Source organism: Natrix helvetica (genome assembly GCF_964273705.1).
Source record: "Natrix helvetica genome assembly, chromosome: 4".
Classification (NCBI taxonomy): Eukaryota; Metazoa; Chordata; class Lepidosauria; order Squamata; family Natricidae; genus Natrix; species Natrix helvetica.
In genome coordinates, this window is record NC_138550.1 from 126,222,320 (window position 1) to 126,237,407 (window position 15,088).

Below are 15,088 nucleotides of genomic sequence, written 5' to 3' on the forward strand. Positions count from 1 at the left end.
TTGCTCTTCTCTGCACTCTTTCTAGAGTCTCCACATCTTTTTTACATCGTGGCGACCAGAACTGAATGCAGTATTCCAAGTGTGGCCTTACCAAGGCATTATAAAGTGGTATTAACACTTCACGTGATCTTGATTCTATCCCTCTGTTGATGCAGCCTAGGACTGTTAATAAACCACCCATGCAGAATAAACCACCCATGCAGAACCACCTATGAGTGAAGCATCAATTTGTAGGATGCTTTCCTGAGGCAGGTAAGATGACCTATAAGAGAATGCTGGAAGCCTGCTAAGTGTGCTACAGCAAGTAATATTCACAAGCAAAGCACTGATTCCACTGAGAGATTAGGCACAGATGTCTGCGAGAATATCTTCTCTTTTTTCGAAGTAAACCATCAGTAGTTTTAATTTTCCAAAAATTATTTATAAATTTTCATGCTGCTCACCCAGATTGCGAGGGGCTTACAAAAGGAGATAATATATCTTCCTTTAGAGCTGGAAAGACTCACCTCTTGTGCCATGAGTTCCAAAATCCTTTCTGGATACTTCTCTACAATTTGCAACAGCCTGGGGAATTTTAACCTTGCTTCATTTGAATTTAGTTTCAAAGCTTTTATTACTTTTTCCACTACAATTGCTGGAAATATTTGCAAATCCTCAGGGTTTACATCTGGCAGAACATAAGACCATCAACAGAATATTAAACTTTTAATGTTGATTAGAATTTGTGATTTATTTAACATAAAGGTTTTTTTAGGACTACATAAAACAATGCATTCAATTTTTTTTCCTAAAGTACTTTGTCAAATCTTCTGTAGACCTCACATTTCACCTATCATCACATTTTTCTCAAGAAAACAACATACAGTATGAGATATGAAGGTTGTCAGGAATGACATTTACAACAGTAGGAAGAATAGCAAGAAGAAATCTATTGGATTAGGTGCAAGGCAGCTAGTCCAGCATTTTGGATGATAAAGTGGCCAATTAACAGCAACTTTAATCCAGGGCATGTGTCTGAGATTCAGGAGATAATGAACAGCTACTAAAACTGATAGCTATAGCTCATTCCTTTTTGAAACTGCCCAATTTCTCTTCAAATACCATATTTTTGGAGTATAAGATGCACCGGAGTATAAGATGCAGCTTAGTTTTTGGGTAGGAAAATAGGTGGGGGGAGAAATCTGCCTACCAGGTATTCATCTGGTTAGCGTCCTTAGTCTGATCAGCTTCAGCACATGTTTGTTGGTTTGAGCATGCACACTTTTTATCCTCTGGACTATGTATTCCAAGTGAGCCCACACTGATTAACAATCACTTACAATCATTACAAACAATCATTATTGAGGGCAAGTGAGAAGTCTATTTGGACCAAAAAGGAATACACTTTCCTATCTAAACTCTATCTGTGATCATCAACCAGCATGATTGATGCTATTTCTATTCTGGAAACTAGAATAATTTGCTAGTATTACTGCAAACTAGAATATTTGCAGTAATAGTAGCAAATTATCTGCTCCATTTTTATTCCCATAACACCAGAAAAGCAAGCAAATACAATAGTATAATAAAACGAAACTTTTTGCCACTTTTTTCTTTTCTCCAGGCGGCTGAGGAAACTCTTAATAAGCTTAATTAGATGTCTGGGTCTTCAGCCAAAAGCACTTCACACCCCATAAAAATGTAACAAAGCTGAATCAACAAACCAGCCCAGCGCTTGCCTGAAGGGAGCCATTGAGAAAACTCAGATAGCCATAGGAAAAATCCTTGCCTTCTTGCCCTTAAAGGGATTATCTCCAAAAGAATAGAAATCACACAGTCATAGGAACTCTCTGCCTTGCCCTTGAGATGATTATATCCCCAAAATAGATACTGTACTGATTCTGTATTCTTGTACAATAGGAGAAAGGCTTTTAACAACCCAATTTTTTTGTTTGTCATGTTCTGAACATTTTTCCTGCTATGTATTTTTGGCATTATTGGGGCATTCAAAATTAATAAATACAAGTCAAGGTGAAGTAACATATATTTTCTTAAGTGTATCTTATTTTTTTAAAAATTACAAATCAACCAAGTGACATTTTTATACTGCACCAAATCAAGAGTAAATTTTAGATAGCATGAAAAAAAATAGCAGGAATGCATCATTAGCATGGTGAGAACTGGTATTTACCAAAATAAAATAAAGATTAGAACATAAGACTGGCCTTATGTTGCAAACACTAGCACTACACATGTTCAACTTAAGGGGACAATATCAAAAACGACATGTATCAGTCTGAAGTGAATCTTCTCTGGCATTCGTTACAGAACTAAAATAATGAACAAGTCATCCTTTAACTTGCCTGTTGAATTTTGTTCTTCTTTGCGAAGATGACTGTCACAGAAATTAGTCAATGTCATATAAGCATCAATAATTCCACTTATGTCGATATGGTCAAATGACATGGACTGTACTTCTTCTTCAGCTTTTTTCACGGCTCCACTGAAGCAAAGAAAAGCTTTCTTGTTTAGCCCTGCTATCACCTGAAATTAAACATGAGAAATGTGGTTTGCGATCACGATCACAAACCACAATAGGAACCAGTAAGAACAGAATATAAAATCATAAAGTTTATGCATTACTGCTTATCTGGATAATGCAATAGTTTTCATTTAACATTAAGAGATAAAACTAAGGGACACAGGTGGGAAGAAAATATCTAACCTTCATAGATTAAAAAATGGAAACAATGAAAGCAAGATTCTGGAAAGATTTGATGAAATAGATTTATTGACTCCAAACTAGACTATTTATTTAACCAATCTTCTGCTCTTAAGGATGCTATACCTTTTCTATTTCTTAACTTCTGAGTAGAGGGACCTTTTGTCAGCCCCTATTTTGACCTTTCTTTAGAAATGGAAAGGAGAAAGGCACAATCATAAGCTCTTGCCAGGGGGTGGAGGCAGGTGTAATAATTTGCTTTAGAAATGCTTGTGGTCATATAAGAGAAAAATATTACCTGAAGAATCTAAATGGAATATTATCACTGATCAGAATGTACAAATACATCTGCAAGAAATCACTGGAGTTAAAATTAATCCTTTTGTTGTGGCCACTATAATGTTTATGATATGCTTGCACTTCAGGAATATATTTAACTAGATCCAAACTCATTCTCATATCCATGTTCTCTGAGATCTAAAAGGAAATGTCTGTCTCAAACTGTGTCAACACCTTTCTCTCTATCCTCAACCAGGATTCACTGGAAAATGATGTTTTTACTATCCCAAACAGTCTGAAGTGCCGGGGGGGGGGGGGGGGGGAGATATGATCCATTCCCATCTGCTAAGAAGTGTCATCTGGCAAAGCTCAGGTGGACAGTTTTTCTGTTTTGATGCCTACCCTCTGGCCTCATCCCTGTTGAAAACTTGGCTCTTTGCTCAAACTTGGGGACCTAATCTATGACAGAACCCATTACTTGGTTTTGCTGAGTAACTGATTGTTGCTTTTGTAATTTGGGAGGAGGGGCTGTTGTGTTTCTTATGGTTTTTTTATGGTTGTTAGGTGCTCAGAGCCATATATTTGAAATGGACAGCCATATAAATCTACTGAATAAATAAACAAATAAATAAATGTAAAGGAATCACTGAGAACTAAAGGAATTAAAAATAGACAAACTCAACAAAGTTCACCATGCTTCTTTATTAAGAGAGTTTGGTTCTGCTTCAAATATTTCCAGAGTCTGTGAGAACAATAATATCTTCCAGTAGTCAATACAATACAATACAATAGCAGTGTTGGAAGGGACCTTGGAGGTCTTCTAGTCCAACCCCCTGCCTAGGCAGGAAACCCTATACTGTTCCAGACAAATGGCTATCCAACATCTTCTTAAAGACTTCCAATGTTGGGGCATTCACAACCTCTGGAGGCAAGCTGTTCCACTGATTAATTGTTCTGTCAGGAAATTTCTCCTCAGTTCTAAGTTGCTTCTCTCCTTGATTAGTTTCCACCCATTGCTTCTTCTATCCAGAATGGTGAATGATGCAACTGGTCCAGAATGCGGCCGTGCGGGCAATCATGGGAAGTACTAGGTACTCCCATATAACACCTCTCCTGCGCGGGCTGCACTGGCTGCCTGTGGCTTTTCGGGTGCGTTTCAAGGTGCTGACTATCATCTTCAAAGCGCTCCATGGCACAGGACCTAGCTATCTGTGGGATCACATCCTACCCCACACATCCCTGCGACCAATCCGATCTCACAGGGAGGGACTCCTCCGGGTGCCGTCCACTAGGCAATGCCAGCGGGCGACGCCCAGGAGTAGGGCCTTCTCTGTGATGGGCCCGACCCTCTGGAATGACCTCCCCCCTGACATCAGAACAACCACTGGTCTCCGCTCCTTCCGCAAGAAACTTAAGACCCACCTATTCCACTTAGCTGACCTGGACTAACCGTAGTTTTAATCTTCAATCCTCTGGCCGGTATTTTAAATTTTCGGGGTAGCCTTTTTAGGCTGTTTTTTAATTTTTGATTTTATTGTACAGGCTTTGTATTTAATTTATTTTTAAGGGGTATTTAATATTTTCTACTATGTATATGGTTTTTTAGTTGTTGTCTGTACACCACCCCGAGTCCCTTCGGGGAGAGGGGGCGGTCTATAAATTCAATAAATAATAATAATAATATCCTCAGGTGCCTTGGAAAATAGTTTGACTCCCTCTTCTTTGTGGCAACCCCTGAGATATTGGAACACTGCTATCGTGTCTCCCCAGTCCTTCTTTTCATTAAACTAGACATACCCAGTTCCTGCAACCATTCTTCATATGTTTTAGTTTCCAGTCCCCTAATCATCTTTGTTGCTCTTCTTTGCACTCTTTCTAGAGTCTCCACATCTTTTCTACATCGTGGCGACCAAAACTGAATGCAGTATTCCAAGGGTGGTCTTACCAAGGCATTATAAAGTGGTATTAACACCTCGTGATCTTGATTCTATCCCTCTGTTTATGCAGCCTAGAACTGTGTTGGCTGTTTTGGCAGCTGCTGCACACCGCTGGCTCATATTTAAATGGTTGTCCACTAGGACTCCAATATCCCTCTCACAGTTACTACTATTGAGGAAGGTACCACCTATACTGTACCTGTGCATTACGTTTTTCTTGCCTAAATGTAGAACCTTACTCTTTTCACCATTGAATTTCATTTTATTAGATAGTGCCCAATGTTCAAGTTTGTCAAGATCCTTCTGTATCTTTAGCCTGTCTTCTGGAGTGTTGGCTATTCCTGCCAGCTTGGTGTCATCTGCAAATTTGATGAGTTCCCCATTTATTCCCTCATCCAAATCATTGATGAAGATGTTGAAAAATACTGGGCCTAAAAAAAAGCCTTGGCATACTCCACTGCACACTTCCCTCCATGTAGATGCAGTTCCATTGAGGACTACACGTTGAGTGCAGTTGGTCAGCCAGTTACGAATCCATCTGGTGGTGATGCTGTCCAACCCACATTCTTCTTTTTCTAGTAGTAAGTTATGGTCTACTTTATCAAATGCCTTACTGAAGTCCAAGTAAACTATATTGACGGCATTCCTCTGGTCCACTAATTTTGTCACTTTGTCAAAGAATGCAATAAGATTAGTCTGGCATGATCTGTTTTTGACAAATCCATGTTGGCTTTTGGCTATTACTTTGTTTACTTCTAGGTGTTCGCTAATTCGTTGCTTGATTATTTTTTCCAGAATCTTTCCTGGTATTGAGGTCAGGCTGATCGGTCTATAGTTTCCTGGATCTATTTTTTTTTTCCTTTTTTGAAGATGGGAACCACTTCAAATATCTGCTGAGTTTGCTGCAGTGTTTTGCTTTTATATCACACATTTTTGACCAGGTTTTTAAAAAAAAACCTCAAATTCTACATTTTTCTAATTAGGCATTCATATTTTAGGAAATGGGCATCTTACTTTTTCAACATTATCAGGTCTTTCTTCTGAAAGCATCAAGACTTTTCTTGCCTTTTCTTCTCCAATTTTGCCCAGGCAAGTTGGATCCTTGGAAAGAGCATTAGCCATTATATGAAAAGTAGTTCCCAAGAGGAGGTTTTGGTTACGGAAAGTAACAGCATTATTGCTCTTGCTGCTCAGTTTAATCTCATCTGTTGACAAAAAAATTATAAAATTAGTATGCTGGTATAATAATGCATCAGAGGTGGGTTCCTACCGGTTCAGAATGAGTAGGTAGTAACTCGGCAGTAAAGCCAGTAGCAACCCACCCCTGTACTGCATGCCTAGAAAATACAACCAAGAATCTTTTCCTAAGCAAACTTGAACATTGGGCACTATCTAATAAAATGAAATTCAATGGTGAAAAGAGTAAGGTTCTACATTTAGGCAACAAAAACGGAATGCACAGGTACAGTATAGGTGATACCTTACTCAGTAGTAGTAACTGTGAAAGGGATCTTGGAGTCCTAGTGGACAACCATTTAAATATGAGCCAGCAGTGTGCAGCAGCTGCCAAAAAAGCCAACACAGTTCTAGGCTGCATCAACAGAGGGATAGAATCAAGATCACGTGAAGTGTTAATACCACTTTATAATGCCTTGGTAAGGCCACACTTGGAATACTGCATTCAGTTCTGGTCGCCACGATGTAAAAAAGATGTGGAGACTCTAGAAAGAGTGCAGAGAAGAGCAACAAAGATGATTAGGGGACTGGAGACTAAAACATATGAAGAACGGTTGCAGGAACTGGGTATGTTTAGCTTAAGAGAAAGAAGGACTAGGGGAGACATGATAGCATTATTCCAATATCTCAGAGGTTGCCACAAAGAAGAGGGAGTCAAACTATTCTCCAAAGCACCTGAGGGTAGAACAAGAAGCAATGGGTGGAAACTAATCAAGGAGAGAAGCAACTTAGAACTGAGGAGAAATTTCCTGACAGTGAGAACAATTAATCAGTGGAACAGCTTGCCTCCAGAAGTTGTGAATGCCCCAACACTGGAAGTCTTTAAGAAGATGTTGGATAGCTATTTGTCTGAAACGGTATAGGGTTTCCTGCCTAGGCAGGGGGTTGGACTAGAAGACCTCCAAGGTCCCTTCCAACTCTACTATTGTATTGTATTGTATTGTATCAAGCACAACATGATGTTCTTATGTAGTGATGGAAAACCTACACAAAGCACTTACCCAGTAGAGGGACAGTTTTGAGTACTGTAAGAATTTGTTCAGCACTACTTTGACTCCGGCTGCGACTATGGCTAAAACAACAATAGCTGTGGTTCCATTTTACTCGCCAATCTTCACAGGTCTTAGAATCTTCATGCAAATCCCTCAGAAGCTTTAAGGCTACTGAGAAACTGTTCTACTTTGCAATCCAACAGGAGAAAAAAAATAAAGAGATTACCATAAGAATATGGAAAAAAGGGAAAATCTCTTGAGTTCAAAATATGAAAATTAATAACAATAATAAGTATCACAGTGGTAGTAAGGGATTTTTTTTGAGTGATCATGTGTTTTATTGAAATATTTTTAATTCAAAAGATCAAATAAGCCCATTTTTTTGCTCATTTGGTACCTCTGAATGTGTCTCAATCCAATAAACTGTGGCTAAAACAAATCTTGGCATAATGGTAGGAACGCACAGCCCTGCCATTCTAAAAAATATTTTAAAGGAATTAATATGACTGAATCTCTCAAATCTGGCACAATATATTTTGATGAAAGCCTATATTATTCAGTCATATTTCAACTCATTGTGTAAAGGTCATAAATACCTGTTTCCTCGCACACTCTATCATCTTCATTTTCATAGCAAATTTGCAGTTTTTAATCACTGTGTGTGTATCTTCATTCTCATTGTCTATTTCCATGCTGAAAGTAGCATCTCCATCTAATTCCATGCTATCATCAAGGTGGGTACTAGAAAATTTCTCCTGAATTTTGTCGAGGAAAAAGCATCTGCACAAAAATTAGGAAAAAATTGAGAACCCATCCAACTTTCTAAAAATGTTTTTGCCTCATAAAATGAGATCTGGGCATAACAATGAAATACTAATGATTTTATTAAAGCTCTAATGATCGCCCCAGCCAGTTTCAGCAGTAAAAGTCAGTAGTTGAGAGCAGGAATCAATCCACAGGTTTGTTTCAATCTGAATATATAATTGAAACTCATATAAAATATATTTTAAAACTTAGAACAGTAAATGTTTTTATTTAGGAAGTCTCAGAAAACTGCCAAAGTCCTCAAGTTGTTACTAAGTGGCCCTATTTTTCTCCCAAGCTGATAGATCTTAAGCTACCAAAAAGTGCTCTTGGAAAAGAGATTTTACTGGAGATATTCTTGGGTGTACAATAAAGGTATGCAAACACTCATAACTGAATCAGATTGTTTTTTACCTATTTGTAATTATATCATCCCAAACGTTCATAGGATCCATTTTAGTGTCAGGGTATCTGTTTGTCCAAATATTGAGAAATCTCTTAAGAGAAGCCCGGGAAGTTAAATTACCTAAAAAGCAATTATTGGGGGGAAAAACATTAAATATTTAAAACTGTCAGCAAGTGAAGAATCACATTTTAAACTAAATAAATAATTATAGGTAGTAACAGATTTCAAGCTCTGTAGGCATGTGATTGTATTCATCAGGCTAAACCATAAAAAATAATTTTCAAACCATGGTGGCACATTACACTGAAGCCAAATGAAACATTATATGAACCAAATACATTCTAATACATTTATTTTAGAAACATCAGTTTCACTGTCATTAAAAACTCTTTTTAATATTCCTTGTATGTTAAAAACCTGTTTTTATGAGGTATAATATACAGAAATAGTTTCAATCAAATTTTCATATGCCCTTATTTATTTGAACCAACTAATCCAAACAATAAAATAAAGAGTAATGTCATAAAAACCCCAAACTCAAAATGCAATCCACCAGTGATATCCAAGAGTAGCTATTATTTTACTAAAACAATGTACTTACTACATAACAAGAGCACTGCATTGGGGGGAGGGGGAGGGGGACTTACTTGGTTTATTCATAAAGTTGATGAAGTCTTGTATTTCAGTTAAAGCCTGAACTGACTGCAGTTTGATCATACGGCTATGGTACAATAGTGAATCAATATTGGAGTAATTCTGTGGGAGAAAAAGCAGTTCATTTTGAATTTCTATCTAATAATCAGTGGATTTGCTTGGCTTTCCCAGGTAGAAAGATCTTATTCTAACAATAAAAGTTCTATGAACCCATATATTCCATTATGAATACTGCTGGATGTGGTGGAGCCATACACAGAACCTCTGAACAAATAATACTCATGTTTAGTTAATACAATTAGCATGATATTTAACAGATTAACAGAGTTGGAAGAGTCCTTGTAGGTCATATAGTCCAACTCCCTGCCCAAGCAGGAGACCCTACACCATTTCTGTCAAATGGCACTCCAATCTCTTCCTGAAAGCTTCCAGTGATGAAGCTCCCAAGGCGAGCTGTTCCTTTGGTTGATTGTTCTCACTGTCAAAAAAATTATCCTTATTTCTAGGTGGAATCTCTCCTTGGTCAGTTTCCATTCATTATTCCTTGTCTGGACTTCAGATGCCTTGGAAAATAGCTCGATCCATTCTTCTCTCTGACAGCCCCTCAAATATCGGAACATTGCTATCATGTTTCCCCTAGTCCTTCTCTTCACTAGACTAGTCATGCCCAGTTCCTGTAACCGTTCTTCATATATTTTAATCTCCAGTTCCCTAATCACCCTAATTGCTCTTCTCTGCACTTTCTCCATGTGTGATATTATATTCATTCATTTGACTTACCTGCATGAACACTTGCATGGCATTTTTGACATAATATCTTGCTCTGGCGAAATCGTTCTGTAAAATGTAGAGAAGACTCAACTCTTGGCTATAATACATTTCTATTAGAGCTTTCTTCTCTTCTGCTTTCATAGCCTCGTCAATAAATGTCAGTAAAGACTGGTCACTGCCACCATGGAAGAGAAGCTTCAACTTGCTGCGAATTACATAGGGTAAATAGGCCTCCTAAAATAGTAAGAAAATTGAAATGGTTTTTGAGTGATAAAATATACATTAGTATGGTATATTAAGTTGTAAATTCTACAAAATTATATATTTTGAAATACAATCAGATTCTCCCACCTAAGTTTAATATTGAAACTGAGACTTCTGCCCCCACCCAAAGGTTAAACCACAGTATTGTACATATTTTAATGTATTATGCAAAGCAATTCCTAGAGGAAAGGTCAATGGCTCAATTAAACCCTTTCCCTTAGACCACGGGTGTCAAACTCGCTGCGTCACGTTGCTGTCACATGACGTTCCATGATGTTTTTCACGGAGCTGGGTTGGCCATGGCCTCCCCGTGACTCAGCTGGCCCAAGGGCTGCCAGTTTGACACCCCTGCCTTAAAACTCAAAAATGGTAACACGGGAACAGAGGTGTGCATATATCTATATAACTCTATTTTTTTTCTGAAAACCTGGTAGAATGGATCGCTCCATATTTTATTTAGGTCTGGTGGTTGCGCATTATCAATGTTCACAGTCGAGCAATATTCCAGAGATTTCCATTCTGTCAAATGGTTGTAGCATTCAAGAGAAGCAATTTCCCAGAAATCCTTTTCTGCTTCGGTTGGCTCATCATCAGGCCAGTCTTGTTTAGCGAGTGCCTACCAAAGGAAAGAAAGTGGCAGTTTAGCTATTAATCCAGGGAGAGGCAATGTGTTTTAGTGATTAACCTAGAGCAAAGCAGGCAGGCCCGGAAACCCTTGAATTAAATCTCCAGAGAGTTTAAAAAGTTCTTTCAAAATTGTAATTTTCAATCTAAAAATAAATAAATAAATACCCTGTTTGAATGCAAATGCAATGAAATAATTTCAGTTTTAGTTTTTCTGGACCATCAATTAAACAACTACAGCCTGCATTCATCAATTAAAGGCTGCTGGAAAAAAAATGTGTCTGTGATTTATACAAATATATTTATGGAATTCTGAGTTATTTTCTCCCATGAAACTGAAACATGTCTATGAAATAAATTCCATGATTTAGGGACATAGAATGAGTCTTACAGCAGGTCTACATAGATCAGTATTTACATTCACTGTATTACAGAATACCCTGCAATAAAACATTTAAGATATATTAAAATATATAACCCAATGGTTATGAATGGTGGAGCAGTACCAACATATGCCATGGTAAAAATAGCTTCTATGGACCTAAATTTTTTAAAAGACACAAGACAGAAGGTATATATACAAATATTTGTTTTCAAGTTTTTACGCTAATACAAAAATCTGGCTATATCTAATAGCATATCAATCATTGGAACAATTCTTTCAGTAAGTGTCACATGGTGCTAATCAGGCTCAAACAGAAGCTTAACTGCATTTTACCAGCCTACATTGCAATATTTAAGACATGAAATTACCAATAACATGGATCACTATTGTTAATTTATCACGATTAGAAGAGTTATGATAATGAAATTTGAGCAGAAAATGGGAAACAACATTAATCACTGAGCGTATCAGCCTTTATGAATTCTTGTTGTGGATTATTGTTTTAATAAAGGAGCTTCATTAGATGCCTCTGGAATTGTTGAATTTGGGTTGAATTATTTTAGTTAATAATTACTTTTAATTCAACTTCATCTCAAAGGTTATTCATCAATCGACCCATCTTTTAAACTATATTAATAACTACAAAGCGGCATTTTAAAATCTTTATAAAATTCAAATAAGTTTATGCACAATTCAGTTTCCTTATTTTTCTTCAGGCATCTTCAGTTATGCTGATGATACTTTGATTTTGAAAGGCTGTGTTTGCATTCTTAAGTGATATTCAATCTTTGTTTCCCCTTTATGTCCTTGAAAATGTGGTACTTTATAAACATAATTGTACCTCATCATACAGCTTAGCTGCCTCAGCATAATCACTTTTTGCTTCAGCTAACAAAGCATTGTGGGTATTTTCCTTTGTTCCAATTTTTCCACTAAAAATACCCCGGAGAACATCATAATCTCCAACAGATCGATAAAGCCTACACACATTTGGGGGGGGGGGGGGGAGAGAAACTTCAAATTACTAAAATCATTCACAAATCAATGAAGTTCAGCTAATTTTCCAAAGACACAAATAAGGATAAACTTCATAGCTGATAAGTTCAAAGCTTTCTTTATTCATAACACTTGCCTAAACATACTACCATCATCACCAGTTTGTTACCTTAGCTAGCAAATCCTATTTGGTTTGAGAAAAGAAAAGTTTGATAATTGCCAGGATCAAGAACAGGTGATAGCTAGTAGGGGGAAAGCTGTTGTGAAAGATACGCAAATCACTGCCTGACTTCAAGTTATAACCTCCGCCCAATTATGTAACTTCATAGTAGCCGCTTTATTACAAATACAATCAAGTCCAAAATCACCCTTACTCCACATGCTTTTTCTATTTTCTTCTGTTTCATAAACCATTATCATTTTTTAAATGTATGGATTGTGGGATTCTCTGTCAATCAATTCTAATTCAAGTAGCCAGTAGGCTCATTTGGCTCTTTCCCCCATCATTCAAGAGATTTAAACTATTTATCTTTTCATCATCTTTTCATCAGCCATTTAATCTCAGGTTTAGTCAAGACCAAAATTTGCCGCCGCTACCACCATTATTAACTACCGAAAGCTAGGTACCCTGGGCAGAATCTGTTTTAATAATTTGCAACTAAGCTAGGTTCTCCAACCTGAATACGTGTGTCGCTTGGTGTGTCCACATAAAGTTTCATACTAAGGACTACTGAACCCTTTGAACCAAACTGCAAGTTGGATACAGCCATGGTTGAACTAGATAGACATTGCAGTGATGGCAAACCTATGGCACGTCCACAGGTGGCACGCAGAGCCATTTGTCAGGCACACGAGGCACTGCCCTGTCAGCTGGCACCCTGCGTGCACTGGCCAGCTGAGTTCACCCTTTTTAAAAGCCTTTTTTCGCCCTCCCCAAGCTCCAGAGGCTTTATAGGAGCCTGGGGAGTGCGAAAACAGCTGCCCCTGCCCCCCCGGGCGCCCTCCGGAGGCGTCAGGGAAGCCTCCGGACGGTCCCTGAAGTCTTCGGAGCACTCAAAACGATCCTCCGAGCAAACCGGAAGTGACTTCCAGTTTGCTCGGAAGGTCGCTTTGAGCGCTCCGAAGACATCAGGGAAGCCTCAGGACGGTCCCTGAATCCTTCGGAGCGCTCAAAATGACCCTCCGAGCAAACCGGAAGTGACTTCCAGTTTGCTCGGAGGGTCGTTTTGAGCGCTCCGGAGGCGTCAGGAAAGCCTCCGGACAGTCCCTGAAGCCTTCGGAACGCTTAAAACGACCCTCTGAGCAAATCGGAAATGAGCGCTCCGAAGGCTTCAGGGATTGTCCGGAGGCTTCCCTGATGCCTCCGGAGGGCATCCGGGGGGGGGTGGGGGAGGCTCTTTTCGCCCTCCCCAGACTCCTATAAAGCCTCTGGAGCCTGGGGAGGGCAAAAAAAGCATGTAAAAATAGGGGGAGCGCCTGTAGTGCGCGCATGCGCACTGGGGGTCGCACATTGCATTATGGGTGCAGCACGCCCGCACACGACCCCCCTGCGCTCCCCCCACTTATGGCACGCGAGCCAAAAAAGGTTCGCCATCACTGGCCTATTGTATCTGCTGCCCATGAATTTCTGACCTTGGGTTCAATGAGTAGAGGATAAATAGTAAATTAAACATGGTGTCAAATAACATTCTAAAGTCACATCTTGGATGGAGATTCTCCATATCTTTAATTTTTTCTTTGTAATAGTTAGTAAAAGGCTTAGTATTTTGACTGTATTTCAAAGTCTGCTTTTGCAGTAAGGCTTCTAATATAGTGCCACTTCTTACTCAATACTGGATAATTCAAGGTATGCTTTATAAATGGCTACTTGTATACAGATTCTTTATCATTTAATTAAAACCAAAGAGACAGAAATGGCAAATTCAAAAGTAAAAGGTGATCCAAAATTCTGACAATATGCAACCAAAGTTATCGCCATTATATTAATTTCAATATTAATTTTTACCCAATTCTAAAATGTATTTCCCACTTAAGGGAAAAAAAATCTACAAACTTTTTTCTTTCTCAAGGAAAGACACCTTACCTAGCGAGTTCAATCCACCTGGTCACATCAGGTGACAGTTCTGTCTTTCCACGCATTCTTTTGGAGGGAGGCTGCTGCTCCACAGGAGAAAGGTGAACCAAAGCTTGTTCAAGGAGGAGGATGCCCACTGGTTGCTGTAAACTTGCTAAACAGCTAGTACTTACCCCATAATAATTGAGCTCTAACAACTCTTTGTGCAGGTAAGTCATCTCCTGTTATAACAAATAAACACTTAATGAAGTTGATTGCATTGAGAATGGAGTAATACTGAGTTACAGTCACCATTATTAATCACTGAAATTTTTAGAAAGAGATCTAAATACTTTAGTTAAGTTTTGTGCCTCCTTGGTTTTCCAGCACTACCCATCTATTAAGTTAATAATACAATAATAGTGTCTGTTGAGAGAGAGAGATATATTTTCATACCACCCATAAGTATAAAAAAAAAGAACTAAGAAATAAAGTCACAGATATAATATTGAATGTCCTACCAGGATGCAAGCTATGAATGGTGGGAAATACAACACACTTGTGGTTAAAAAGTGATTGAAGTCATGCAACAGTTGCTGGATGATATTATTTCTTTCAGCCAGAGGCTTGGATTTTTTCATTTGTTCCAGAATTCCACTAAACAAGCTGCTGAAGAGTTGTTTAGCCAGAGTGGGATCTTTCTGTAAATTGCAGACATATAAATATTATAACTTAAATTACACCTTTTAAAATGTTGTAGGAAATATTAGACAATAACTAGTAGGTTTCATGGAATCACGATAAACAATTTGTGAGTTCTTGTAAAAGGTATGTTTTAAAAGGTGACAAATACTGAAACAAATTGCAGTGAAACTCTTGAAACCCAACTGAATAAGAATGCGTTACAAGTTACACAAAACATATTGTTTCTGCACTTTAAACTGGAAATTACGATTGCCTGTGAACTCAATAAAGAACCTAAAGTA

The 15,088-nt window shown here is 38.2% G+C and overlaps 1 protein-coding gene across 1 annotated transcript in view; it reads right to left on the minus strand.

Moving 5' to 3' along the window:
* Window positions 1-15,088, minus strand: part of PRKDC (protein kinase, DNA-activated, catalytic subunit) — an 88,331-nt gene that overhangs the window by 15,730 nt on the left and 57,513 nt on the right. Inside the window, exons 62-73 of the mRNA XM_081953423.1 lie at window positions 14,624-14,803; window positions 14,133-14,344; window positions 11,895-12,033; window positions 10,472-10,660; window positions 9,790-10,014; window positions 9,003-9,111; window positions 8,364-8,475; window positions 7,742-7,925; window positions 7,155-7,329; window positions 5,932-6,122; window positions 2,343-2,523; window positions 507-667 (exon numbers count right to left, since the gene is read on the minus strand). Of these exons, the coding sequence (XP_081809549.1) occupies window positions 507-667; window positions 2,343-2,523; window positions 5,932-6,122; window positions 7,155-7,329; window positions 7,742-7,925; window positions 8,364-8,475; window positions 9,003-9,111; window positions 9,790-10,014; window positions 10,472-10,660; window positions 11,895-12,033; window positions 14,133-14,344; window positions 14,624-14,803 (2,058 nt within the window). The remainder of the gene's footprint in view (window positions 1-506; window positions 668-2,342; window positions 2,524-5,931; window positions 6,123-7,154; window positions 7,330-7,741; window positions 7,926-8,363; window positions 8,476-9,002; window positions 9,112-9,789; window positions 10,015-10,471; window positions 10,661-11,894; window positions 12,034-14,132; window positions 14,345-14,623; window positions 14,804-15,088) is intronic.